The 25,480-nt window shown below is 41.4% G+C and overlaps 1 protein-coding gene across 1 annotated transcript in view; it reads left to right on the top strand.

The window, feature by feature from the left end:
• Nucleotides 1-25,480, top strand: part of LOC146616277 (protein TANC1-like) — a 110,936-nt gene extending 85,456 nt beyond the window's left edge. The window contains exons 13-26 of the mRNA XM_085374778.1: nt 3,525-4,132; nt 6,084-6,192; nt 6,430-6,552; nt 7,758-7,994; nt 13,152-13,337; nt 13,975-14,053; nt 18,684-18,817; nt 19,001-19,124; nt 19,223-19,398; nt 19,605-19,737; nt 20,587-20,678; nt 21,152-21,298; nt 22,783-22,883; nt 22,971-25,480. Coding sequence (XP_085230904.1) covers nt 3,525-4,132; nt 6,084-6,192; nt 6,430-6,552; nt 7,758-7,994; nt 13,152-13,337; nt 13,975-14,053; nt 18,684-18,817; nt 19,001-19,124; nt 19,223-19,398; nt 19,605-19,737; nt 20,587-20,678; nt 21,152-21,298; nt 22,783-22,883; nt 22,971-24,561 — 3,840 coding nt within the window. The 3' untranslated portion in view covers nt 24,562-25,480. The remainder of the gene's footprint in view (nt 1-3,524; nt 4,133-6,083; nt 6,193-6,429; nt 6,553-7,757; nt 7,995-13,151; nt 13,338-13,974; nt 14,054-18,683; nt 18,818-19,000; nt 19,125-19,222; nt 19,399-19,604; nt 19,738-20,586; nt 20,679-21,151; nt 21,299-22,782; nt 22,884-22,970) is intronic.

Below are 25,480 nucleotides of genomic sequence, written 5' to 3'. Positions count from 1 at the left end.
GAGCTAACTTCTAACTCCGTTAAATTTAATAAATTTTGTTTTCATGGATGCTTGGATGTTGAACTTAATAGTTACACCTGATAAAGCATCAACGCTGTCGAATTTTGAGAAAATTAAAGGATTTTAAGTGCGGCTTATAGTGCAGGAAAAAAAAGTATGCCGGTTGTAGCCAACAGTCCTCCTGCACTTACAGTTCACACTGGCCCTGTGTCCCAATCCATAAAACACTGTAAAACACATTTATTGATTTGTTGACCAGAACATTTCATATCCTAAATCAAAAAATCTAACACTGTGGCAACCCTAGAAAAGAAATGAATCAAAATTCTCTCATTTTAACAAATGTCTAGCTGGACATGCCGTCACCTCTCTAGGCACTCACTCACTGTCACCAGACCCTGCACATTTTTACATTTTGACAAGTGTTTCCTGAGCTGCTCCCGCTTGTTATTCTACTCTTTACAGAGTCAGGCATATCCAGCAACATTCAGGAAAGAATTGAGACACATGACCTGCAGGGCAGGAGAGAGATGAGTCAGTCACTTTGAGCTGACACTAGGTTGACCAGTTCCAGAAATGATATGGACTTGGATTAAATTCACGCTGCTGACAACTGAGGCTTTGACACTACTGATGAACTACATGAAAACTTATTTTCCTTGCTGGGGGAAAAAAGAAAGCACTGAGCCTTGGATAATAATGTGGTTTTTGATTGACATCTGGAATTTGAGTTATTATTGCTCAGTCAGAAGCCAGGGTCGAGTGTTGTCCATCAGTGTGGGCTGTACTATATAGTGAATTCAGCCTAGCTATTAAGAATTCAGGCAAGGCCCTGTCAGTGTGGTGAATCAATATATTGTAGCGCTGATATTTTGTATTCACCTCTTATGCTCTTCTATTAATGCATTAGAATTGGTTTTTTGACGTGGAAAGATGTTCCAGGTGGCTGCACTTAAAGTAATACATTTCGACTACACTGCAACATCCATCCATCCATCCATCCATCCATCCATCCATCCATAAGCAGAACACTGCAACATATGTGTTGTAATGTCTTCTGACAAAGTGAAACAGTGTTTAATGAGAGGGAGTTACTGTTTGTGTGAATTTGCTAGGGTGACGTTTTTAGCCACCTGGAGGCTGGCAAAGCAAGAACAGCAACAACAACAAGGTTGCAGTCGGTTATCGGAGATGTGTTTTTGTTGTCCGTGTGGTAGATTTCATAGTAACAACTGTGCTGGAAAGGAAACGTGTGGTTTAAGGCATATGTAACAGTAGCTGTTTTTTTTATAACCTCTGTTAGTGAATCCTGTGCACATGCTGGTCTGTGGCAAAGGATAGCACATTGTTAACCATGCCATATGTGTCTTTTACTTTCTTGTAATCATATTTTTCTTGTTATATTTCTGTTTTGTTCACATTCCCACTGTAACCACTTAGCAGTTGTCTGCAGTAATGAATCGAATGGCACTGTTGTTTTAATGGGAGCTATATGACGACTTCGCATGTGAAAACCTCGGAGTCGGTTTGACAATGTTTTTGTAAATCAGGCTCCTATGATGTTCAGTAAGTTCCCTTTAAGTGCAATGGAAAGGCTGTTAGTCACTGACTGAAAATGTCTAATTTTCCAAAAATGTAACAGAAGTCAGTTAAATAGTTTTTAAGAGAGTTGGCAGTCTTTTGCAGAAAAACCCTGTATGTCCTCTCTTTTTATTGTTTATTTTTTTTGGGGGGGGGGGGGGCTACGAGTCCACATATTTGGGTAAGATGCAGGAAATGGTTGCAAAATCACAAAGAAATTCCAAAATTGAATTCTCTATGTCCGGTGGGACGTGATGAGAAATATTACAAAAGCAGAATTCAAAATGAAAACAATGAACAAACAGGGCTGCGTACAACCACATGCCATGACACATAACGACAGCACAATGCTTAATAACAGAATTAATGATAAACTGAAGATATTCTACGATAACTGGACCATGCACAGCATTCAAAATAAAATAAATAGAGAAATAAATACAGTAAATAAAGAAAATGTATATAAAATGTTGTTTGGACATGATGGTTGTCAGTCCTGCTCCATGCAATAGACTATAATGACCATACACTTGCATTACTCAAAGGTTCTTGAAACTGAAATATGAGCTAATGATGATGGTTCCTACTTCCTTCAAAAGTTTTTAGAGCAAGTTCCTACAAAAGATCAAAAGCACAAACTGTACGCTCCATGCTGTATTCTCATACCGTTTCCCCTAACATTAAAGCTCTGGACACAGCAGTCAGCAGCATTGCCATTCAGTGCAGACAGTGGTTACATTCGGCTTTGTAAGTTATCTGAACCATTTGGCCATCATTAATATGCAAAAGCCATCGGTAAACCTGCGTCTGTGTGTGTATGGCTTTGCTATCTAAGCTTTCGGCTACAAGTTCAGAAACTCTGCAGCTTAGTGTTTGTATAAGCTCTAATTTAGCTTGAAATTGGAAGCACTAAATGATCGACTTTAAAGCATTATCACTTCATACTTGTAATATTATGCGTGTACATTTGTACTTGTCGCTTGTACTCAGGTGTCTCTTGCAAAAAACCCCTCAGTGAATAAATAAAGCTTATCTGCTTTACTGCTCGACTAACTCGGGGCATAGCAAAAATGAATCATGGAAGAATAATCAAGATAGCATTGTTAAGACAAGAAAATATGAAGGCATGAAATGTTTCTTATTTGCAGACAGAATCCGAGTTGTGCATAGAGATGAAATTGTCACGCTATTGTTTTGTGCTTTGAACAGACAAATAGCATCTCACCTCGGAGGAAGGGTTCGATATATTGGCCCTTGCCTGCTAGACTAATATCTGGACAATCTCTGAGGTGTTGTTTGCACCCCCTCCCCCCAATCTTGTGGATTGTGTTCGGTATGTTTTATTGAGCGTGTGCATACATGTGCTTGTGTGTGTTTGTCTGTTTGCGCTGCCTTCTCATGATGAGGGAGAGGAAAAATGTTATCTTGCGGAGGCAATGTTTCTCTAGCCTCAGACAGGCAGAGGATTGGAGGATTAAGGTGCATTGATTTCTCCAACCCCTGGGACACAGATTGAAATGTGAGCCCTAGTTCAGACCTCTGCTTGCCCGCTAGCTACCATCCCATCCATCCCCTGCCTCTTAATACTCAGTTTCCCCACTCCTGTTTTCCTCACAGCCACATTTTGAACAGTAACAAGTGTCTGCTTTGGCCTGATAGCTCAGCATGCTTGCTTCCCCACTGCTCAAAGAAACTCCTCTGATAATACACGTACACAGGCAGATTTTGTTTTTCTTAATGGCAGCTCAGGATGCAAAGAATATTTTTGCTTTTAATTAATTAAATTATTTATTTATTGGCTGTGGTATTGAGTAATACAGCTGTGTCTGTAATGCAAACACTGCACCAAATTACTTTTTTTCATGCATTGACACTTTAATAGTACATTGAAGCTCAGATGTATGTTTTTATGTCACGCTCTGTCTTTATCTTGTCTTCAATAGGAGATCACCAGCCTCCTGCCCTTCTCCAAAATCTCCCTGGATGACTTTTCTGACAACAAAGAGATCAGCAATGACCTCAACGCATATATCCAGTATCGTATCAACGGCAGCAAGGACATCATGAACAATATTAGCCTGAACGGCAAGGCCGATCCTATCACAGTCGGCAAGCTAAGTAGCCACCTGATCTCCCGCAGCCAAGGGTCCTACCTGTATCTCAAACTCACCCTGGATCTGTTTGAAAGAGGCCACCTCGTGATCAAAAGTGCCAGTTACAAAGTCGTGCCTGTTTCACTGGCAGAACTGTACCAGTTACAGTGTAACATGAAATTCATGACCAATTCAGCCTTTGAGCGCTCACTGCCGATCCTCAACGTATCGCTCGCCTCGCTGCACCCCCTGACTGACGAGCAGCTGTTCAACGCCATCAACGCGGGGTTCGTCCAGGGGGAGCTACAATGGGAGGACTTTCAGCAACGCATGGAGCTGCTCTCGTGCTTTCTCATCAAACGGAGGGACAAGACGCGCATGTTTTGTCACCCTTCCTTCAGAGAGTGGCTGGTGTGGAGAGCTGATGGAGAGAGTACGGACTTCCTTTGTGACCCCAGGTCAGTTTTCTGCTAATGCAATAACTTCGCAGCTCTCAATTTGGTTTGCAGGCTTCTGTAATGCATTTAGAGTTTGCGTATGTTTCAGTAATGCATTTAGAAAAGGTTCTTGAATTGCACAAATAGGCATGTAGGACAGTAAGAAAAGTACAACTAATGCTGCAGAATAATATGATAAACGTGTCTTCATGTGAATGAAGTTTTGCATCTCAGAGTGCTTCTGAATTAGTTGTTTTAGGTCTCTGACAGCTTTAATCATGCCTAAATTTGGTGTCCATCCTGTCGGTTGTCACAAAGTTCTTACCTAAAATGTTTAAAGCAGTGTCCTGCTTATTTCCGGTCCTCAATTTTAATGCAGGAGAGCAGAATTTAACGTGGGATATGTCTGCAGAAGGGGAGAATAGCTGGCTCTGGATGTATTAGAGGCAGTAATTCAGTGTTTTTCTTCACATATCTGCGCAGAAATCGGTCCATAATAAACACTGCAGACTGCACCAAAGCTTCCATTTGTAAATAAACCCCTTTAGTCAGCAGTTTGCATACGCAGCCCTGCAACATCATAGATCAGATTTCAAGCAGGCTGTTTCACTTCTTCGAGTCGTCTTCTCTTGCATAATGACTCCATTGCATAACATTTGTGAGAATGTGAGAATACAGCTGTGGAAGTGAAGCATGTTAGATTAATGCTCGAATCTTGCAACAATGACATTCAGGCTTCACTGAATGTAATTTGAGATTTTGCAGAAACATTAGACTCCCTGAAGTCCTGTTTGTTGGTGTCAGCTTGTTGCATGCCAAAGTCTTCCTTTGTCTCGGAAAAAATACACACGGCATGCAGAAAAAAAATTGAGTGTGAAGTGATGTGATGATGTGAGCATTTACAGACACATCACAGCACTAAATTCATTAGCACAAGGCCTGTTTGCGACGTACAGCACATTCAAAAGGTCATCTCAGAATGCACCTTTGATACAGTGAAGCTGTTTGTAATAAAGCAGCACCTCTGCAGATAAATCCTGTGCTCTTTTGGAGCTGTCAGGATTCATCCGAGTTCAGATGCCTGACTGCAGACTTCACCCTCATATCAAACACATCGATTCTCCTTCCACTGCCTCTCCCCGGTCTGAATTGTTCACATGTGCTGGTACCGTATTATAATTGTCAAATTTCAAATAACAAGCCGCACCAGCGTTGTTAGTGGATTACTCGCTCCCTCATCTGCTTTTTTTTTTTTTGTTGTCTTGCAGCCTCACACTGATTTGCCCTGTTTTAATAAATAGTGCTTTTTGTGAGGGAGGGGGGGTACTGACCTATGCATTTTGCAGATATTGCATGTTGCAATGCGAGGCAGGCTTATCTCTTTTAGCAGTACTTGCAGTGCTTACCTAATTGAAATGCTGGAGCCACACGCAAATGAGAGATTTCAGTCATTCACACTTCATAAATTGAATGATGTCACTTTTTTCCTCCCTGTTGCTCACCTCTGCTCACACGGCGATGCCTCCAAACGGACGAGAGCTGAGCTTCGTATTCTGGTCATTCACAGCCTTCCAGCTCCATCATTAAAAAAACAAAGGCTTGTAGTCTGGCGCAGGAGATGCACAGAGAGACAAAAGCCTCCTGCACTGCCTCTCTGTTTGTGCCTGGGCACAACTAGAGAGGATTTTTATCCAGATCAAAGGGATTCCCAATCATGCATGCCTTTTTAATGAAGTTCTGCATTAATTAGTGCCTCAGTGACACTCTTCCCCCCTGTTGTTCAGAGGGTCATTGGCAAACATTTTTAGCTTATTCACACTAGCTCCAGAATACAATAGTTCTCCATGACAGTGCCAGGCTCCTCGTCATCAGCAGAATGAATCAGTACTTTCATGTCGTTTGAAGCAGAGGAACAATCATTCCTACTGTTGACGACTGAGTATCCTATCTGTTCCCTTGTTTTCTAACCCAGGACCGGTCACGCTCTCATGGCTTTCATGTTATCGCGCCAAGAGGGGAAACTGAATCGGCAGCAGACAATGGAGCTGGGACACCACATACTCAAAGCACACATCTTCAAGGTATAGATGTGGAACCTACGTGGTCTATGCATTCATCTTTATTTGAAATCCATCCCTTGCAGGAATTTCTTGGTGTTCACTTTCTCTTGATTTATGCACTGTGACAATGGTTCACCAGAGGATAAGCCGTGGGATGTGGAAAGCAACATTGACAGCTTATGCCCCTCAGATTCGCTGGTTTTTACATATGTGTGTTTGTGTATTTACTCATGCATTTATGCATCGGCGTGCGTGCAGGGTCTGAGCAAGAAGACAGGCGTGTCATCCAGTGTCCTTCAGGCTCTGTGGATAAACTGCAGCACTGACGGCCTTTCTGCAGCCCTGGCCTCCCTGAGGAACCTCTACACACCTAATGTCAAGGTAAGCCTTTGCTTCAGGTTTGCTCCTGCGCGTCTGTTGAATGCAGAACAATCGGCTTATTAGCTAACGATGAAAAAAACACATTATTGATAACCTGAAATGCCTAAATGCAACAGGTTGCTTTTGTTGAAATGCAAAGTAGAAGCTTCTTGAGGGGATATAGGAAACCTTTAAACACTATATATTAAACACACAGTATATGTATCCAATTTTCAGCATTTTCATAACCCTTTTGTTACATTGGAGTAATATAATCATATACACTGGTTAGGTCATTTTAAAGCAAATGCATCTCAGAAATAACTGCAACTTTCTTTAGATTTTAGTTACACTTTTAATCCCCGAATGTTGCTCCACGCAGAGAATGTTTTATTAATAACCGCTGTCCTTTTATATTGTTAATGTGTCCAATTATAATTTGACAGGTAAATGTTAATAAGCTTCGCGCACGAGCCAACTTCCTGTGTACTGCTTTTCAGTCGTGTTTCGAAGGGCGATAATCATTTGGCCTTTCCTGGAAAGGCTGTTCTGCCAGCATGATGCATTCTGGCTCGAAGAAAAATTATCCTCCGTACTTCTTTGCCGTTAGTGTTATTGTTTCAGAGGGCGTTCCATCACCTGGTGTCTGTTTGTGAGTTATTGTATAAATGTGTAGTATTAGTCAAACAGACATTTACAAAATGACCTTATTCTCTCCTCTGGGGGAGGGGTGGGGGGGTTAATTATGCTACAGAGGATCCAGAAAATAACACACACTTTCATCTCCTGTCGTCAAACACTCATTTCACTCTTTGGTTTTGTTTGACTAGGCCTTTATTATTGATTTACTCGTAATGAAAGCGAATACCACACTTGATAATTGCATTCGCTAGAATGTGGCCGTTTCATTTGCCGTCTGAAAAATCTGAAGATGAGAATAAGAAGTTTGATCTCTGTATGAGCCATAAAATGAGTAATGGAAACAATTCTGCTGCTCAAACATGGGTGGTAGTTCACATTTTTAAGTGTATAATTTAGCCAATAAAGAGTAAAATAGTTAAACAGTCATCTCTTCTTAAGAGAATAACATTTATTTTTAATTCAGATTTCTTTCACCTTTAAGTACATGTGATAAAAAATTCACTTCTTTGCAAAGACCTTGAAATAAATATTCAAACGTGAATGCTTTCTGCATTTTTTATTTATTTTTTTGCTTGTATGATCAGGTAAGCCGTCTCCTGATGCTGGGAGGGGCAAACGTGAATTACCGCACAGAAGTCCTGAACAACGCACCAGTGCTTTGCGTCCAGTGTCACCTCGGTCACCAGGAAATTGTCTCACTGCTGCTCGAGTTCAGCGCCAGCGTGGATGTTGTTTCAGAAAACGGCATGAGCCCCCTCTGCTTCTCAGCTGCTGCAGGACACTTGGGACAAGTCATGCTGCTCTGTAAAAAGGAGGCTAAGGTGAGGACTTTTCATATTGTGACTACTTGACAACTCTACTGATGTAGTTTTCTTGTGATCATAGACATTTGGTTTCATTTGGCCATCTTTCTGGATTTCTGGCTTTTTCATATGCAGGGTTTGTATGGGTGCTTGAAATCATTAAAAAAGGCTTGAATTTAAATATTGTCTTTTCAAGGTTTGAATAGTGCTTGAATTTTAGATGTGGTGCTTAAACGTGGTTGAAACCATATTTCATTCACCACAAATAACTGAATGAGTCACAAAGTGTGAAAGCAAAATTTCTCCATCTGGTCTGCCTTGCACCTCTGCGTGCCAGTCTGTTTCAATGTGTGACCCCGCCCTCCCCCTGGGGATGAGTGCACTAACTTGACGTTGCTGTTTTAATGAGTGTTTGATGGAATTTGCACTCTGAGTCACATGACAGGTGAGTCCTAGTAAATAATTTTCGAGTATGTGTACATAACACATGCTAATTTTAAAACTATTATTATTATTTTGCTAGCTATCAAACGTGCTGGAGAAATGCACTGAGTGTGATAGTACAGTAGTTGGTTATGGCATGGTGATTTATGGTATATGCTGTAAACATAGCTAACATTACTTAGCAGTAGCAGTAATGTGAGTTACTTCACTCAAGTAAAAGCTTTAAACGTTAGTCTGATACTTAACTAGCCAACTTGAGGCTTAAGGGAATAATGGTAATAAGAGGGACTGATCCATATGGGCACAGAGAATAGCCACTTTTTGTGGTACTGAAGTTCCCGGGCTTTCATTCAAAATCTGTTTATCGTGAGCACCCACCCATTAAACATAAAAATTATAAATAGCTTCAAGCTATTTCAAGCTATTGATGCCTGTGGGCACTATCAGCCACTGAGACAACAGACAAATTTTAGTGTTTTAATGAATGAATATTTCATACATTAAGGCTGCCTGTTTATTTAAGAGAGGTGAACAATACATTATAATTGTACATAATAATATCACAGATGATAGACTAAATAAATAGATTTTACTTAGATGCTTGTTCATTCTTAAAGTCTTATATGTTGAATTGAACTGAATGTCATCTGTTCAAAGGCTCTCCCAGTCAGTGCTGTTCTCCATGCCTGTCTTACTGTACATGATGTTATTAGCACAAACACTTTAAAAGTTACTGTGACTCAAACATAGAAAAATAGATTTTTTATTTCCCTCACCTAATATTTAAAAGTATTTTATAGCATATAACACCTTTGAAAATATGCTTTGGTTCACATTTAACTCCAGAAAATCATAAATCAAAATATGGATATTACCTGTCCACAGATTCATGGTGCAGTAACTGCTCTTTTAACTGTCTGGTGTCTTTGCTTTGTTTGGTGTTTGTAGACATGGTTTACATGAGTTTTTAGCTGAGATTCAGAGGTTTCTGTGGACACTACTCATGTCAGCACTTATATTTCTGACCTCGTGTTATAATCGATTAAACGTGGTCTCCTCCCTTTTGCCCCCATTTTTGATGTTGTGGGTTCAATGATCAGGCGTGACATTCTCATAATAAATCAGATAAAATACTGCAAAGAATTAATCCTGCATTTGTGTGATTGAAATGTGTGTGCAGTGACACTGTTTTAAAGATTTGGCCTAAATAATTCTGGAGTGAATGAGCCTAAACATGATGACCGGACTAGTGACACCATATCACCTGTGACACTCACACACGCACGTATGACTTTGCCAGTTTCAGCTGAAACAATTTCAGTGTTTCAAACCATGTTCCAGAGTTTTTAGTTCACCGTTCATGAGGTTTCAAGAAGAAAATGAAAGACAGATCTGAATGTTTGAAAGTGTTTTGGAAAAACTCTGTAAAGAATAGATGAACAATACTCAAAGGATAAATTCAACTGTTTTATTTTGTTAGATAAGTTGAAAAAAAAGTTAAACAAGCAAGTAAATAACGAAACAAGGTAAAACGAAGTAAGTTCAAAAAGTTAACAAGTAAATAACGAAACAAGGTTAAATGAGGTAAGAGCAAAAAGTTAACAAGTAAATAACGAAACAAGGTTAAATGAGGTAAGTTCAAAAAGTTAACAAGTAAATAACGAAACAAGGTTAAATGAGGTAAGTTCAAAAAGTTAACAAGTAAATAACGAAACAAGGTTAAATGAAGTAAGAGCAAAAAGTTAACAAGTAAATAACGAAACAAGGTAGAGGTGAGAAAACCCCAACAATCCCCTCTGAGCAAGCACTAGGCGACAGTGGGGAGGAAAAACTGCCTTTAAACGGGCAGAAACCTCCGGCAGAACCAGGCTCAGGAGGGGGCAGTCAACTGCCGGGACTGGTTGGGGGGGTGAACAGAGGTGGAGCAAGACGAGGCTACATCAGTTGAAGAAGCAGTATTGTCCCTCTACCGGAAAAAGCTGAAGAATCTTTTCTTCTTTTTCATGGACTTTTCCACGAGCGCCTTTTTGTCCAGGATGAGGGTTCTCAACTCCTCGATGGTTTCTGTGTTTTGCCTCTCTAGTTTCTTGCATGTTTGTTCCACCTGTTCTAATGTTGCTTGTGTTTCTTCAAGCTTTTCTTTGAGGTCTTTGGATGTTGCCTCCTGTGTCAGCTTTGCCTTCTGCAGGTCTGCATTTCTCACTTGATCTTCTTTGTGCAGGCCTTCTAGCTGCTCATTTCTTTTCTGGATATCGCGGAGCGTACACTGCAGGTCCTCATGCGTTTTGTCTTGTTTTTGCTTTTGGGCCTGCATTTCTGTGTTTTCCCGCTTCAAGTTGTTGAATTCCAACAATATCCCCTTAATGAGCTCTGAGTTGTTTTTGGCTATGTGATCAATCTTTTTCTGCATGTGTGAGCATCGTTTTTCTAGTGTTTCCTTTTCTCCCTCCAGCTCACTTGTTTTGACCTTCAGTTCATCACAGAATCCTTGCAACTTTTGATTTTTACTCTCAAAGTCCTTGATAATGCACTTTTCTTCTGGCAGTCTTTCTTTCTGTTGCTCTTTCTCTTGAAGGAGGTCTTTATTTTGGACCAATGTTTGTTCCAACTCTGCCTTCACCATTCTGTACTTTTCCTGCATGCCTTGGAGCTCGCGCTGCAGGTCTTTTTGCTTTGTGTCCTGTTGTTCCTTCTGTTGGAGGACTTCTTTATTTTTTTCTTCAGCTTCATCAAGCTTTCTTTGGAGCAGGTGATTCATTTGGTCCATGTATTGCAGATCCCACTCCATTTTATCAATCGTCGCTTTCCTGCCTTGAAGCTGCTCGGACATTTCTTTAACTTCAGCGCTCTTTTTCTTGTTTTCTTTGATGAGGGATACAATCTGCTCTCTGGCTTGAGCAAACTTGATCCCCCAGCCCTCATTAATAATGTTGATGTCGGGCTGGCGCTGTAGTGTTTCTTCCAGGTGTTTGTTTTGTGCTTCCATCTGTAAGCACTTCTTCTCCAGGTGACGTTTTTCTTCTTCAATTTGTCGAATTTTGTTCTGGAGATGGTTGTTTTCATTCCTACTCTCCTGTAATGCCCTTTGGATGGATAAGAGGCCATTTGGAGAAATTGGCCGGCCACGCGTGGAAGGAGAGGCGGCGAAATCTTTTTGTCTCGGTTGCCGTAATCTTGGATACATGTTGGCGTTTGTATCCGATGACTCTGAGAGGTTTCCAAATTTTTCTGTAGTGAACGTTTGAAGGCTGCAAACACAAAGGCTGCGAAGAAACGAACTGAAAATTGCTGTTTCTCACCCCTATTTATAGAAAAACTTCAAAGGATCCTTGTGACATCCTTGTGACATCATCACTCCTAAGCCAATCAGATTGTCACATGACATTTTGGAATGTGGAATGGGGATATGTTTTTTTTTAAACAGTTTTCAAATGTAACTTAATATTTAAGTGTTTCTTACTTGACCCGCTTAGTCGATTAAAAAGTTAATTGCCACGAACACCCCTAATGTTATATAACAGACCACAGAAAAAAAGACAGGTTTTTTTCTACGTGACAGAGCTATAATAAATGTTGTTTTTTTTTTTATTATCCTACTTTTTCTAAAAGGGAACATTATTTAAAGAATATGTATTTAATTAAAAACTCTGTATTCATCTAAAGGGTATACCAAGAAGGGTGAGCTTCCTGCTTGAAAAGGAAATGACCAAAATAAATGTATTTCTCTGCAATTACAAACTCTGTGTAAACAGTCTTGGTGTCAAAATAAAGCTAACACTGGTGAGATGTCATCAGAGCTGTAAATATTACTGCAGATGTTACTATGTCAAAGTTACTGTGACTCAAACATAGAAAAAATGATTTTTTATTTCCCTCACCTAATATTTAAAAGTATTTTATAGCATATAACACGTTTGAAAATATGCTTTGGTTCACATTTAACTCCAGAAAATCATAAATCAAAATATGGATATTACCTGTCCACAGATTCATGGTGCAGTAACTGCTCTTTTAACTGTCTGGTGTCTTTGCTTTGTTTGGTGTTTGTAGACATGGTTTGCATGAGTTTTTAGCTGAGATTCAGAGGTTTCTGTGGACACTACTCATGTCAGCACTTATATTTCTGACCTCGTGTTATAATCGATTAAACGTGGTCTCCTCCCTTTTCCCCCCATTTCTCTGGGCATGTGTGCTTAACTAGTTAAAATAACAAACATCTGTCTCCTATTTTTGTGTCACAAAAATTATTAATTATTATTAATGATTAAAGACTTATTAATTTGTGCAGTTTTCTTGTTTTGTGTGGTTGTTGTTTTTTGTCAAGTGGAGATGAATATCTTTAAGTTGATTTGTTCACATTTGCACATCTTTCTGTTTTAAGAGAAATATGTGTTTTGAGTTTGTACACTATATGCATATAAATCAACCATTTCCTTTTTCAGTGTTTTCGTGTGGTGCATTTTTCTCTGTTTTAACAAAAGGAGAACAAAGGACTTTTAAGTCGACCTAAGATGATTTGTTTCAATTTTTACATGGTCTTATTGAGGTAATGCAAATTGAAACATTCATTCTTTTTTTGGTAATGTACTGGAAAAGCTTGATAATGGACTTTGAAAGTGCGTAAAAATTACTTAAATTTGAAAAATGCGTCTGAACCATGCATACGGTATATTTACCTCACAGGTTTTTGCTGTTTCTGTTTATTAAAACCAAGAATCTTCTTTTTGCCAGGTTGATCATGTAGATAAGAGTGGCCAGTGTGCTCTGGTCCATGCTGCCCTACGAGGACACCTTGAGATTATCCAGTACCTGCTGGAGCTAGAATGGAGTGCTGAGGGGCAGCAGCAGGACTGCTCTCTGAAGAGCAAAGCTCTGCAGCAGGCTTTGATTGCAGCCTCGAGCATGGGGCACACACAGGTCTGACTGACACACATGCATGTATTTTACCAGATCCATAGACATAAATGCCCTTTTTTTTTGTACTGTTTCTCGCTACAAAAGAAAGAAAACATGGATGTACAAAAAACATACTATAAGCCACACAGGATCCTGGTTTTTCCAGTTTTAATAGTGAGACAAGACCTTTTCTTTCTTGCATGGTTTCACAACAGCCTTCACAAAGAATTTCTGATTTATTTTTTTTTTTAAAGATCAGAAGGAACTATAGATATATAAAATAAAAATGAGCACACAGCGTTCTCTGTGAATATGACTCAAAGCCAGAAGTACTGTTCAGAATTGCATGTAGATTCACAATCGATAACAGTGCAGCACCTTCAGCTGCCCCGGTGAGACGTAGACTCAAGGTTTAGTTTGACTCCCTCGTTAGCTGGAATTGGCTCCCAAGGCCTGGATTAGAATAACATAACTGGGCCAAGTGAAGTCAACCTGCATGCAGAAAAGACCCTTTTAAAGTTCAACTATTTGAATGCGCGTTTTTGTTAATGTTTTTTAAGATTAGCATTTTGTATACTGTAACCTCTCAAAGGTTTATTTGATTATTTTTTTTTCTGCTGAAACAGCATGTCATTAATCTAAGTTTCTTTTTTGGCAGGTTGTGAGAGGCTTGCTGGCGTTGAATAATGAGCACGCTGTGCAAATTGATAGTCATGACACACTGTGGGGAGAGACAGGTATGTTCTCATCAATCTTTTTGCATTACACGGCTCTTTTGTACTATCACCAGCTGTTTTTGCATTCTGAACCACACTGCTGTAATTGAATGCTGCAGTGGAAAGTCCTGTATCTGTGCTCTCCACAGTAATGCTCTCTGTTTGATGCAGAGGTCGCTCAACCCAAATGTGGGTGCATTTTAATGGCTGTTGTAAGTCCTCCTGTGCTGTACTTTCTGGTAAAAGCATTACTTACTCTTGTCGTGTAGCTTTCTGCTTGGAATTCAGTCCACACAGTATTTTCCTTTTTTTTTTAGAAAAATTGTCCCACTGAATTTTAGGAACAGTATTCCCTCGGTGCTTTATGTTAAAACAACAGCGTCGACTCCACAGTTGGTTTTATACGCTGCTAGTCCCACTCAGATTTAGAATGAGTAGTAGTTCCTGTTTTGTTTTTCCTGAAAGGATTATTTTGGACTTTTTAAAAGTTTGTCCTTCCCTCTGTGGGACAGTTTGTTTTCATTTGAAAGTGATTGAGGAGTCAAAGCAAAAAGCCATGTGGTGCTGCAGGAAACGGCATGAAGTCGGAAAAGCAGAAGGTGGCTGTCAGATTTAAGACGGGTTACTTGAAGGTTGTCTGACAGAAATGATACAGCAGACTGCAAGGCTGCATTGGCCGGGAAGCGTTCATGCATCATAATTTTTAGCCATTAAAGCATTACTACTTTGTCTTTAATGCAGTATTTTAACGGTAACTCATTACTTTTGCTGAACTCAGTAATCGCATTAGAGTGAGTACTTAATCATGTTATTACTTGTGTTCCACGAGTCTTCAATCTGAATAATGGCAGGGAAAAAAATCATTAAACATACAATTTCATCACGTGCACAGCATGGTAAATGGCCTGTATTTATATAGCGCTTTACTAGTCCTTAAGGACCCCAAAGCGCTTTACATATCCAGTCATCCACACATTCACACACTGGTGATGGCAAGCTACATTGTAGCCACAGCCACCCTGGGGCGCACTGACAGAGGCACTGACAGCAACCACCTGACGCCATTTTTAAAATACGAGACGAAAAAGATTGTCTTCAGTTTTTAAGTGTTTGACGTTTTTCGAATGTCTATAATCTGTGATGGAGAAAGGGAAAAATTTTATGTACTACATAAGATTTCTATTTTATGTCACAGTGCAGAGATCCAGATGTTCAATACAGATGGTTAAAAAGCACAGCTATGCTTTATTTTTCATTGATCCTAGTAATACTTGTGATGCATTATGTAAGAATGAGACACATGTGGTGTTAGAGCTTCAATATTCCTCACAATCATTAGTGCAGGTTGTGTTAAAACATTGGCCACATTTTTGTCATCATCATTATGAACATCTGCCCTGAGAGTCAAGTGTCCAGATAGCATTAGACAACAGTATTAGTTGTCGCTGCAGTCATAGTAGAATATGTATAAAGAAGAATTCTCTTTGTGTGTCTCTCAACTCTAACCCAGCAGGATTTAGCATTCAAAGTTGGCTGCTTTAAGAATGTAGGTCAGCTTCTTAGTGGAGAGGTTGTCCAAAGTGTGGCTAACTGCTGCTTGTTCTCTGTTAAATGACTGCTTCAGATGATTTTGCAGTGCTGGCCTGGGACAAAGCTCTTTCCCTCTGAAATATAGATTAGATCTGCTTGGAGCAAAGTAAAATCCAATAGTACACGTGGCTTTCCAGTATTTGACTTTCAGCTCTTTTTAACAAAGTGGATGTTTAATCATTGCTATCACCTCACCTCTTCCTTCTAAAGTAATAACATAGTGGGTCACAGGTGGCAGTAGTCAGAGCTGTGGCTCCGCTGACCTGAAACACAGTGAGTCTTAACCCCTTGACCTGACCTTGAATTAACATATTTTTGCACCCACCTGGCACTCATTAAAACTGTGATCCTGGCTCATCTGTATTCAAGGGGATTAAATCTGTAAACAACAGTAAACACAGTTATGACCACAATGTAGATTTGTCTGCACTCAGTCATGCTTGGGGGGGGGGGGGAATGAATAAAAAAAGCTGGAATTTTGCTGCAGACATAAATTGAATATTTAGTGGTGGAGTGGCTGCACTGTCTAGAAATGACTAGATACAAACACCAGAAATTATTAGCGATGAAGCAATATTTGAAATCCCTTTGCTGCTATTCAGCTGCAGGTTTATTAATCCAATTGTTGTGCTGTGATGCAGAGAAGATGGAAAGCGAAAAAGAAAATTCAGAAATATCCCCTTGAAAACCAGCCTTTTGTCGTTGCCTCAGAAACGCTCCTCTCATAACGATGTGTGATATATGTGTTATAGCGTGTTTAAAATTCATCGGAGTATTACATCTCACTGCAAATAGACCTGCTGTCTCTTGTGTTTAAATAGAAGAAGATTTGATTGTACATCTGTGCAAACTCTATCTTTTAAAGTCCCCTCTTAGGATGCAATAAACCTCCCTGTTATGCAAAGAAAGGCAATTTACCTGCAAAGAGTCATTCTAGTTGTTGTAAGCATGACTGGCTTGTGGCAAAGAGCCACAGCATTGTTGTTTTGCATAAAAGCAATTTTTGTTACATATTTTGGTCTTTTTCTATAATTGCAAATGAAGTAGATACTACCGTTTATTTGGGAAGTGAACCCCCAGTTCCTTGGGTGAAAATCTTGCAAGATCCTTTCATCCACCATGATGTTGTCTCTATGTCGACTTTATTTAAATACTTTTTTGTCTAGCACAAGCTTTAGTATTTTGTGGTCTTAGTCCCTGAATTGCAAAGCTATGATCAAACAGCAGGATTCTTGACCCCAGAGGAAGATGTTGAAGGGGCAAAGCGACAAGGACAATATCAGTTATCCAAGAATCAGGAAGTTTGGTTTACTTAAAGAAATACAGCCGGGAATTAAGCTACACTTTCAAGCTCGGTCTTCATGAAGAAATTGTAATCATTTGAGTAAAGTGAATTCATTTTCATGTTCAAGAATTTGAAAATAATTGAGCTTTGTGACACAGCATGTCATCCTGCTGGAAGCAGTGTGATCATAAAGGGATGGTCAGCAGTAATACTCATGTTTGCCGTGTCGTTACTCATGTACGGTGGGTTGGGTCTCACCATTACACCACCAGCAGCTTAAACTGTTGATACAAGAATGGATGCATTCTTGTTGTTTATGCCAAATTGTGACCCTGTCGTCTGAACGTTGCAGCAGAACCAATTTTAGTGAGAATCTTGAACCTCTGTTTCCTGTTCTTAGCTGGCACATAGTGTGGTTTTCTGCTGCTGTAGCCCATCTGCTTCAAGGTTTGACACGGTGTGTGTGTTTAAAGATGCTCTTCTGCATACCTTGGTTTTAAGGGGTGGTTATTTGAGTTGCAGCTGCCTTCAACAAGCTGTTGAACAGGCAAAACCAAGTGATAATTGTTCAAAACCATTGTCTGGATTGTCTTTCATCATTTTCCTGCAACCGTGTTTTTTTCTTAAATTGACAGTCTGTCAGGTTTTTTTAATGAAACTCTGAACAGTTCTTGTTCTGAAACTATTACAGGCACAAGCATGGACAAACTGAAATATTCCTTACTGTGGTTAGAAAGGCATTTGGCATTGTTTTGAGAAAAAATTTAAAAAAAAAAAAGAGTTCCAGCTTTTTTCTTTCTTTTTTTTTTTTATCTGCAAAGCTTTGCTTAAAATGTCAGGTCACGACCTCTCTGTTGTTGGTGTGTCTTGAGCTCTGCCAGCCTGGTTGCAGAATAGGGCTATTATACGTTTACCTAGTCTATCAAAGTGATTTAAAGACGCTTTGAAGGTGGCTTGTAGGTGGTCTGCACGGATAGGAAGAGGAGAGGTGAAATGCAGGAGAGCTGAGATGAATAGCTTTCAAAACACAAGATAAGGAAGGATATCTTTGCAAGTCGCTCTAAAACAATAAAAGTTAGAAAAGGAGCTCCTTATTCTGTGAGTAGGAATGTTGATAATCTTCTGTAGAAGCTCTTACTTTGAAGGTTCGAATAAATACCCTCATCAATATATGGAAAGGTCTCTGAGGATGAAGAACTTCTAAGAATAACGTGTAAAAACATGAAGAGTGCAGCTCTTGAGCTGCTGATTATATGTTCATTGTAGGCCACTACCATCCCCACTCTGGCTAACGCCGCTCCCTTGAGAACAAGCACAGCCTAAGTTTAGTTCCTTAGAGTCATTGTTCTGCTCTGTGCCGTGTGAGAGGATATCCATATTTTGAGCAGATGGAGGCTGGGATTGGTTGGCTCTGATGACTGTTCATCCAGATGGATGATGTCAGAGAGACAAGAAGGCTTAGCGGCACCTTAAATCTTTGTGAGAGCAAAGCTGCTCCGATTCTTAACGTTGGATCCCTCTTTGTTTGGATAACCAGCACTCATTTAAGACCAGTCCATCTGCTGACGAACTGTAAGCATCCAACACTTGAAGAATCTCTTTTCTTTACAAGCATCAATTAATACAGCGTTTGAGTTCCTTTTGATGCCTCTTTATTAGCAGCAAACAACACTGTGTACTGGACACATTTTGTTCGCTTTCAAAGTGTTTCTTTTACGATATATTAATAAGTAAATGTGTCTGAAGAAGTGCCTGTGTCCCCTTTCCTCACTTTAGCCTTGACGGCTGCAGCCGGTCGTGGCAAGATGGAGGTATGCAGCTTTCTGTTGGAGCAGGGGGCGGTGGTGCAGCAGGTCAACAGGCGGGGGGTGTCTCCTCTCTTCTGCGCGGTCAGACAAGGACACTGGCAGGTGAGAGTTTCTGAGTGGTTACAAATAACAACACTGCTTCCAACTACAGTTACACAGTGGCATCTTTCTCCAAACGTGTGGCATTTGATTGCATTATGTGTCCTGCCCTCACAGTCTCCTGCTTTCTTAAATAACGCTGCGCGTGAGCTCTGTATAGCTGAACCTTATTCGCCTGTGTGTTAGATTGCAGAGCTGCTGCTACAGAATGGTGCTGACATTAACATCAGTGACAAGCAGGGCAGGACCCTGCTCATGGTGGCCGCTTGTGAGGGTCACCTGAGTACTGTGGAGTTTCTGCTTTCTAAAGGTGAGCGGTGCACCAAAGCATCATATGCCAGTTAGCTAGTTGTAGTCAACAGTGTGTTCATATGAAACAACTGTTTGTTTTTTCCATTGGTCTTAAAGGTGCATCTTTAACGTCGATGGACAAGGAGGGACTGACGCCCCTGAGCTGGGCATGTTTAAAAGGACATAAGAATGTGGTGCAGTTTTTGGTAGAGAAGGGTGCGGTCATCGACCACACGGACAAAAACGGACGAACTCCACTGGACCTCGCTGCCTTCTATGGAGACGCAGAGATTGTGAGTGAAATTGTTTTAAATTTGCTGAAACACACACACCCCCTCCAATATCCTTAGAGACACAAAAACACCACACGTCCCAATCTTTATTTAGCCTTAATTAACATTCCACTAAGGTTAATGAACACATACTGTTGTGAGTTAGCTGCACTCTTGACTGTGGATGCATTGTTCATGTTTTCTTAACCATCTGTGGCCTCCTATAGGTCCAGTATTTGGTGGAAAGAGGAGCAGTGATAGAGCATGTGGACCACAGTGGGATGAGGCCTCTGGACCGGGCCATAGGTTGTAGGAACACGTCAGTGGTGGTGACTCTATTAAAGAAAGGAGCAAAGCTGGGTAAGAACTCTTAAAAAATGCCTTGACTAAGGGTGAAACTGCTTAAAGCTGTATTTTGTATATTTATTACCAACATGTCAAATTGAGACTAGTGAGTGAGGGAAACCAGTACCAGTTTGTACAACCCTCTTTGGACAGCTTTACGCCTGTGGTTTCTACAAAGTGCCCGCAGAGTACTGTCACATCTCAGTAAACACAGAAAGACAGTATTTTGTTACGTTTCTATGTCGGGTTTGTTTCTGCCCTCTTCTGTATCTCATGGTACTAAATACAATCAGACAAAATTTGTGGAATGTCGTGGGAAAACTGTTTCCATTCCTGCTTTTCACTCACTGTGGGCGTGCGTGCGTGTGTGTACCCTAACTATAAAGAGTATGTCGGTCCCATTTCTCCCTGATGAGCTGCTTGGCTAATTTAAGAATGTGACTTATCACCCAAATGACATTCATAAAGCTACATTTCTGCAGCTTATCTTCAGCGCACTCTGCTGTCTTGGAGAAAAAAAATAGAGCGGAACCTTTAAATTTTCCTCGGCGCAGTCAGCGTGCATTTACTGATGAAAATGTGACATCATTTCAACTTAAGTGAGCCATAATTGTATATTGTCACACTGCACTTTGTAACACAATTTGCTTTCGCTTCAAATAACAACCCTTCCTGTCGCATGACCTCTCTTCTCTTCCTCCTAACTGTTAACTGGCCTCAATAAACTTAAGGCTACAGAACGTCTCCTTATGATCGATCAGGTACAATCTTTAGGTAACTTTACCTTGTACCAAATTAAAGAGAATACGATGTCCGTCTGTTCAAGCTGAAAACGGCACCATGAATTGCCTTCTGCTTCCGCAGGGAACGCTGCTTGGGCCATGGCTACTTCAAAGCCTGACATCCTCATCATCCTCCTTCAGAAGCTGATGGAGGAAGGAAACCTGCTTTACAAGGTATCTGAAATAGAAACTGATTCCTCTCGACAGTAAAGATGATTTTCCTGTTTTAATGAAATGCTTAAAAAAAACACAGACATGGCTCCTCCAATCTTTTTTATAAAAAGGAGTGGAGAAGGATGGTTTTTTCTTGCTTAGATAAATGTAGACAATGAATCGATGTGCATGTTTCATAGCACTCAACAAAGGTGCCGTGATCGATGTCTGACATTTAACAGATTGAGTTTGCAGCAGAAAGGACAAACCTGTCATGTGTAACTTGTTAGTGTGTGTGTGTGTGCGCGTCTTATCTGAGCTTGTCTGTTTGTTGTATGTGTGATTGATGAGAAGGGAGGACTTGAGCCAGAGAACAGCTATTGTGGGAGTATCTGGTGGATGCCTTGGCCTGCTTCTCTCCCCTACATTATTCCGCTTTTCCTTTGGTTCTCTCCTCTTCCTCACCACGTGTTTGCCCTTCATGTGTCCTGCAGAAAGGGAAGATGAAAGAGGCAGCCCAGAGGTACCAGTACGCCCTGAGGAAGTTTCCCAGAGAAGGCTTCGGTGATGAACTGAAGGCATTTAAAGACCTGAGGGTCTCCCTGTACCTCAATCTCTCCCGCTGTCGCAGGAAAACCAATGTACGTCTCTCAAGAGACTTTGATTTCTTCTTCATTCATATTTATTTATGAATGTGTAATAATATTGTTATTGATATACTGTGCAAATGTCGTGAACCCTTAATCGATATTTCAATTTTGGGCTCAAATCAATGTAAAGATATCTGTGGGAGGTCAGGATATTTGTAAAACACAGTGAAAGCTGGGTCGTGGTTTAGGGCTGGATTTCAGTCAGTATTTTCTTGTCACAACAAGTTTTCATCCACCATGTAAACCATGGCAGCACCCTGATTTTTTTTTAGCATGACAATGATCCCAAACAACTTACTAGTGCAGTAAAAGCATGCCTGGACAGAAAAAGAAACACCCAGTGGAACTCAATCAGTCATGGACTGGCCTCCACAGAGCCCAGACCTCAACAAGACTGAAGCAGCGTGGGATCATCTTGACAGAGAATGGACCAAAAGTCAACCAACATGCAAAGAAGAGCTTTGAATGATCTTCAAGAAGCCTGGAAACTGCATTCTTCAACACAACTTGAACCTAAGAAAGTTCAGGCTGTGTCGAAGAATAAAGGTGGTCACACCAAATGTTGACTTCAATGCTTGTTTCCTTGTGTAGTTGCACATGTTTCAATCAATGTGCACATTTCTCTATTAAACTATTAAAAAAAATAATAATAAGGCCCCACTCAAGACCTTTGCACAGTATTGTATGCATATATTACTGTATAGAAAGGAAAGGAGGAAATCTGTGACTCTGCTGTGGTTTGAGTATGTGCAGACACAAGAAGGCTTGTTAGTGTTTAGCTGGTAACATGGGTGGTAGGGGTGGGAGAAGGGTGCAGATGTGCTCGGTAGGTGACTCAGACCCAGACAGTTCTAATGTCAGCTTCTCCGCTCACTCATGTTTTACAGAATGATGGAGTAATATTTAAGCTGGGATGTGCATTTTGAAAATGACACCAAAGAAAGCATCATGAAAATGTGAACATATGAAAGGTTTTGGGTTATTTTCCCCCCAGATAATAGTTTCTGCAGATTTAGTTTTGTTTACAGTCCAAAGCCCAAGTCTAGCAGGAAGACGTTTGTAGTGAGCCAGCTGTTTGTGCAATTACATGCCGCAAGCAAGAAGATATGAGGGAAACAGGCGGCACAAGGTTGTGTGTTTTCTACAATAAACTAACTACCTGGGGTGCCTGCCAGGCATTTTATCACTTCACATGGGGAGTATAAAGTGTGAGAGAGATGTTGCGTGGATCGCAGTCAGCCGTCATATAGTGTTTGGAAACATTGTTTGTGTGTGTGATACAAAACAGACAAAAAGGGGGAAAAAATGCACTCAAAGCAAGAAAACTGTGACATAAAATGAAGTAAGTCACAGATGTTCTACTCTGTGACAGGAACTAAGTAGTGTATACTGGTTTCCATTATCACTATAGCAAGAAGAGAATAACAACTGGTTCAAAATCATTTATCCGTTTTGTTTTTTTGCCTCGGCTGTAGGATTTTGGGATGGCTGAGGAGTTTGCAACAAAAGCGCTGGAGCTGAAACCCAAATCCTATGAGGCCTACTATGCCCGTGCCAGAGCTAAAAGAAGCAGCAGGTAAGCGGTTCAGTAACTCCAGACCAGCGTTGTTGATGTTTTTATTTTATTTATGCCTCGGGTTACAATGCCTCTCTCCATTCACAGGCAGTTTACAGCAGCCTTAGCTGACTTACATGAAGCAGCCAAGCTGTGTCCCAATAACCGGGAAATCCGCCGTCTGCTGGCTCGAGTGGAGGACGAATGTAAACAGATGCAGCGAACTCAGACCAAAGGAGGCCTCGGTGGGGCTGCAGCTGCATCCAGCCAGGCATCAGGAGGCCACGAGTCTGACCAGGAGCAAGACGAAGGGCAGGACGACCCCTCAGAGCACAGCCTTGCTAGGAGTGTAGAAGGCCAAAGAGATATTCTTGAAGAGGAGGAAGAGGAGGAGGATGCCATGCAGCATGACAGGACAGGTGAAGCCTGCTGGTCCCAGAGCAGTTACTCTTTTAACAAAGTCTTACCCTCTGAGTCAGCGGCTGCCAGCATCAGTGTGGGACACCAGAATCAGAGTCTGAGCCCCAGCTCACCCCCAGGCCCCAGCAGGCTTCCTCCTCACAGGTACCCTCGTGAGCACCGGGATGCCCTGCCTCAACAGGGGCTGGTCCTGCAGCCAACTAAGCAAGCCCAAATTGTCAAGACCAATCAGCACATGAGTTCCATGCAGACCGGGGGAGGAGCCGTGGGGGGTCGCTCGGCAGGGGCCAAATCTCAGTACGCTCCCTCCAGTCCGTTACCCAGCCGACACATGTCCAGCATGCTGAAGCCGGGCCCAGGTATCGACATCGGCCCTCTGCCCACCCCAGCTGACGAGCCCATGTATGGGAACCGCATGTTGCTGGCAGCTGCCTCCTCTTCCATAGGTCACAGTTGTGAAAGTGAGAGTCTCCACTCCTCTCAAGCCTCTTACTCATCCTGCAGCAACTCTAAAGGTCTGGGCCAAGACAGGCTGTCTGCCCACTCCGCATCGTCCTTGGATGGCTTGGCCTGCTCTGGTCCTGGATTCCAGGGGAATCACTCAGAGTCTGGAAAGGAAGGGATGTGCGCTGCAGCGGGATCTCAGGGAGGCGGTGGCAGCAGCAGCATGCGTGTGTCTAGTTCCACCAGCAGCCTGGCATCAAGCAGCAGCCTGTCAGACAGCGGCAAGCTAGGTCCTGACGTTCGCACCAAGATCACTGACAAAACAAAGCACAGCCAACAGGGCAGCGCCGCAGCCGAGTACAAACCCAGGCCCTTCATGGGCATAACCGACAAGACAGCCCGTTTTCAGCAACAGCAGCAGCAGCAGATTCAACAGCAGCAGCACCACGGCTTGCAGAGTCACCCGAGCCTGCAGTCTATCGGTCGCAGCTGGCTGAACCACTCCTCCGACGGCCTCGTGTGTCACAACATGTCGACAATGGGCCTGCAATCTGTCGACGGCAAAACGGCGAGCTCATACCAGGAGCAGCACAAACCTCCACCACCTCAGGGTGGTATGGCGATGAGTAGCTTACAAAATGGCATGCATGCCAAGGAATTTGCAGAGAAGTTCTGCCAAGCTGCCAACTGTTACAAAGAGTCCAAGCCAGCACTGGCTATGCCACACACGTTAATGGACAGTAAGCCTAAGCAGCCTGGCCTAGCTCGAGATAATCCTGCCATTCACGTAGCTTCAATGAAACCAAAGCGATCATTTATAGAGTCGAATGTGTAGACAAGCGTCTTTTATCTCTCTTACAATCCTTAACGCACACGCGCACAGACACAAGGAAAAATCTAAAGTGAGAGGGACTTGTTTCATATTTTTTAACCAACCCCAGAGTGCAGTCTGACGTTAAGTCTTATAAGGAGTACAGTTTGCAAGCTGTTTGTTTTCCCGGGAATTCAGGCACCAAGCAGCGTGCAGAAGGCTCCAAATTTTTACTCGTCCCAATCTGCCGCTTCTGGCTGTCAGCTTTTGTTACATGACATGTCCGTCGTCGTTCAGCCAGGCTGGAGACAAAGCACTGAAGGAAGTATCCAGACATGTACTCTACAGTCCTGATCAACAAAACGGTGGCAATGAGCACTTTACACAGTTAGCAAGTGCTTAAACAACATATTCAGTTACAGCTTAATGTTATTACAGAGTAATTCATTTACGTCCATGGTGCTGAGAGCAAAGAAATACGGTCTCTTTAAAAATGATTGAGAACCCTTTGTTTTCTGCACACTTTGCTGCAATTGCTTTTAATTCAATTTGAATCAAATTGTCATTTTACACTCAGTAGCCCAAAAATGACAAAGTGCAAACACATTTGCTGAGTTCTTTGTAATTTCATTGAAAATCAGACACCGAAGCCTCTCATTCATCTGTTTAAATTTGCAAAAGAGCAAAGTGTGCACAAAATAAATGGATGTGAAGGAAGACGTAGTCCCCGGTGAAACGTTCAGAGGGTTTAAGGGACGGGCATTCCTGTGTTTTACGAAGGACGTTATAGATCCTCATGTTGTGTATATTATATAAATATGTACTTTTCCTTCTTTTCAGTGAAGGTCCATGTTAAGTGTATTGACAAGTTCCGACTTGTGTATCTCGAGTTTTAGGCACAATGTTGTTCAAATGGTGTTAAAGGTTCTAAAACAAAAAACAA

This window comes from Diplotaxodon limnothrissa, linkage group LG16 (assembly GCF_057381915.1).
Source record: "Diplotaxodon limnothrissa isolate DT_005_m linkage group LG16, D_limnothrissa_male_GT1.1, whole genome shotgun sequence".
Lineage (NCBI taxonomy): Eukaryota > Metazoa > Chordata > Actinopteri > Cichliformes > Cichlidae > Diplotaxodon > Diplotaxodon limnothrissa.
The sequence above is the reverse complement of the archived record's forward strand: the minus strand, read 5'-3'. Positions and strand labels throughout refer to the sequence as shown.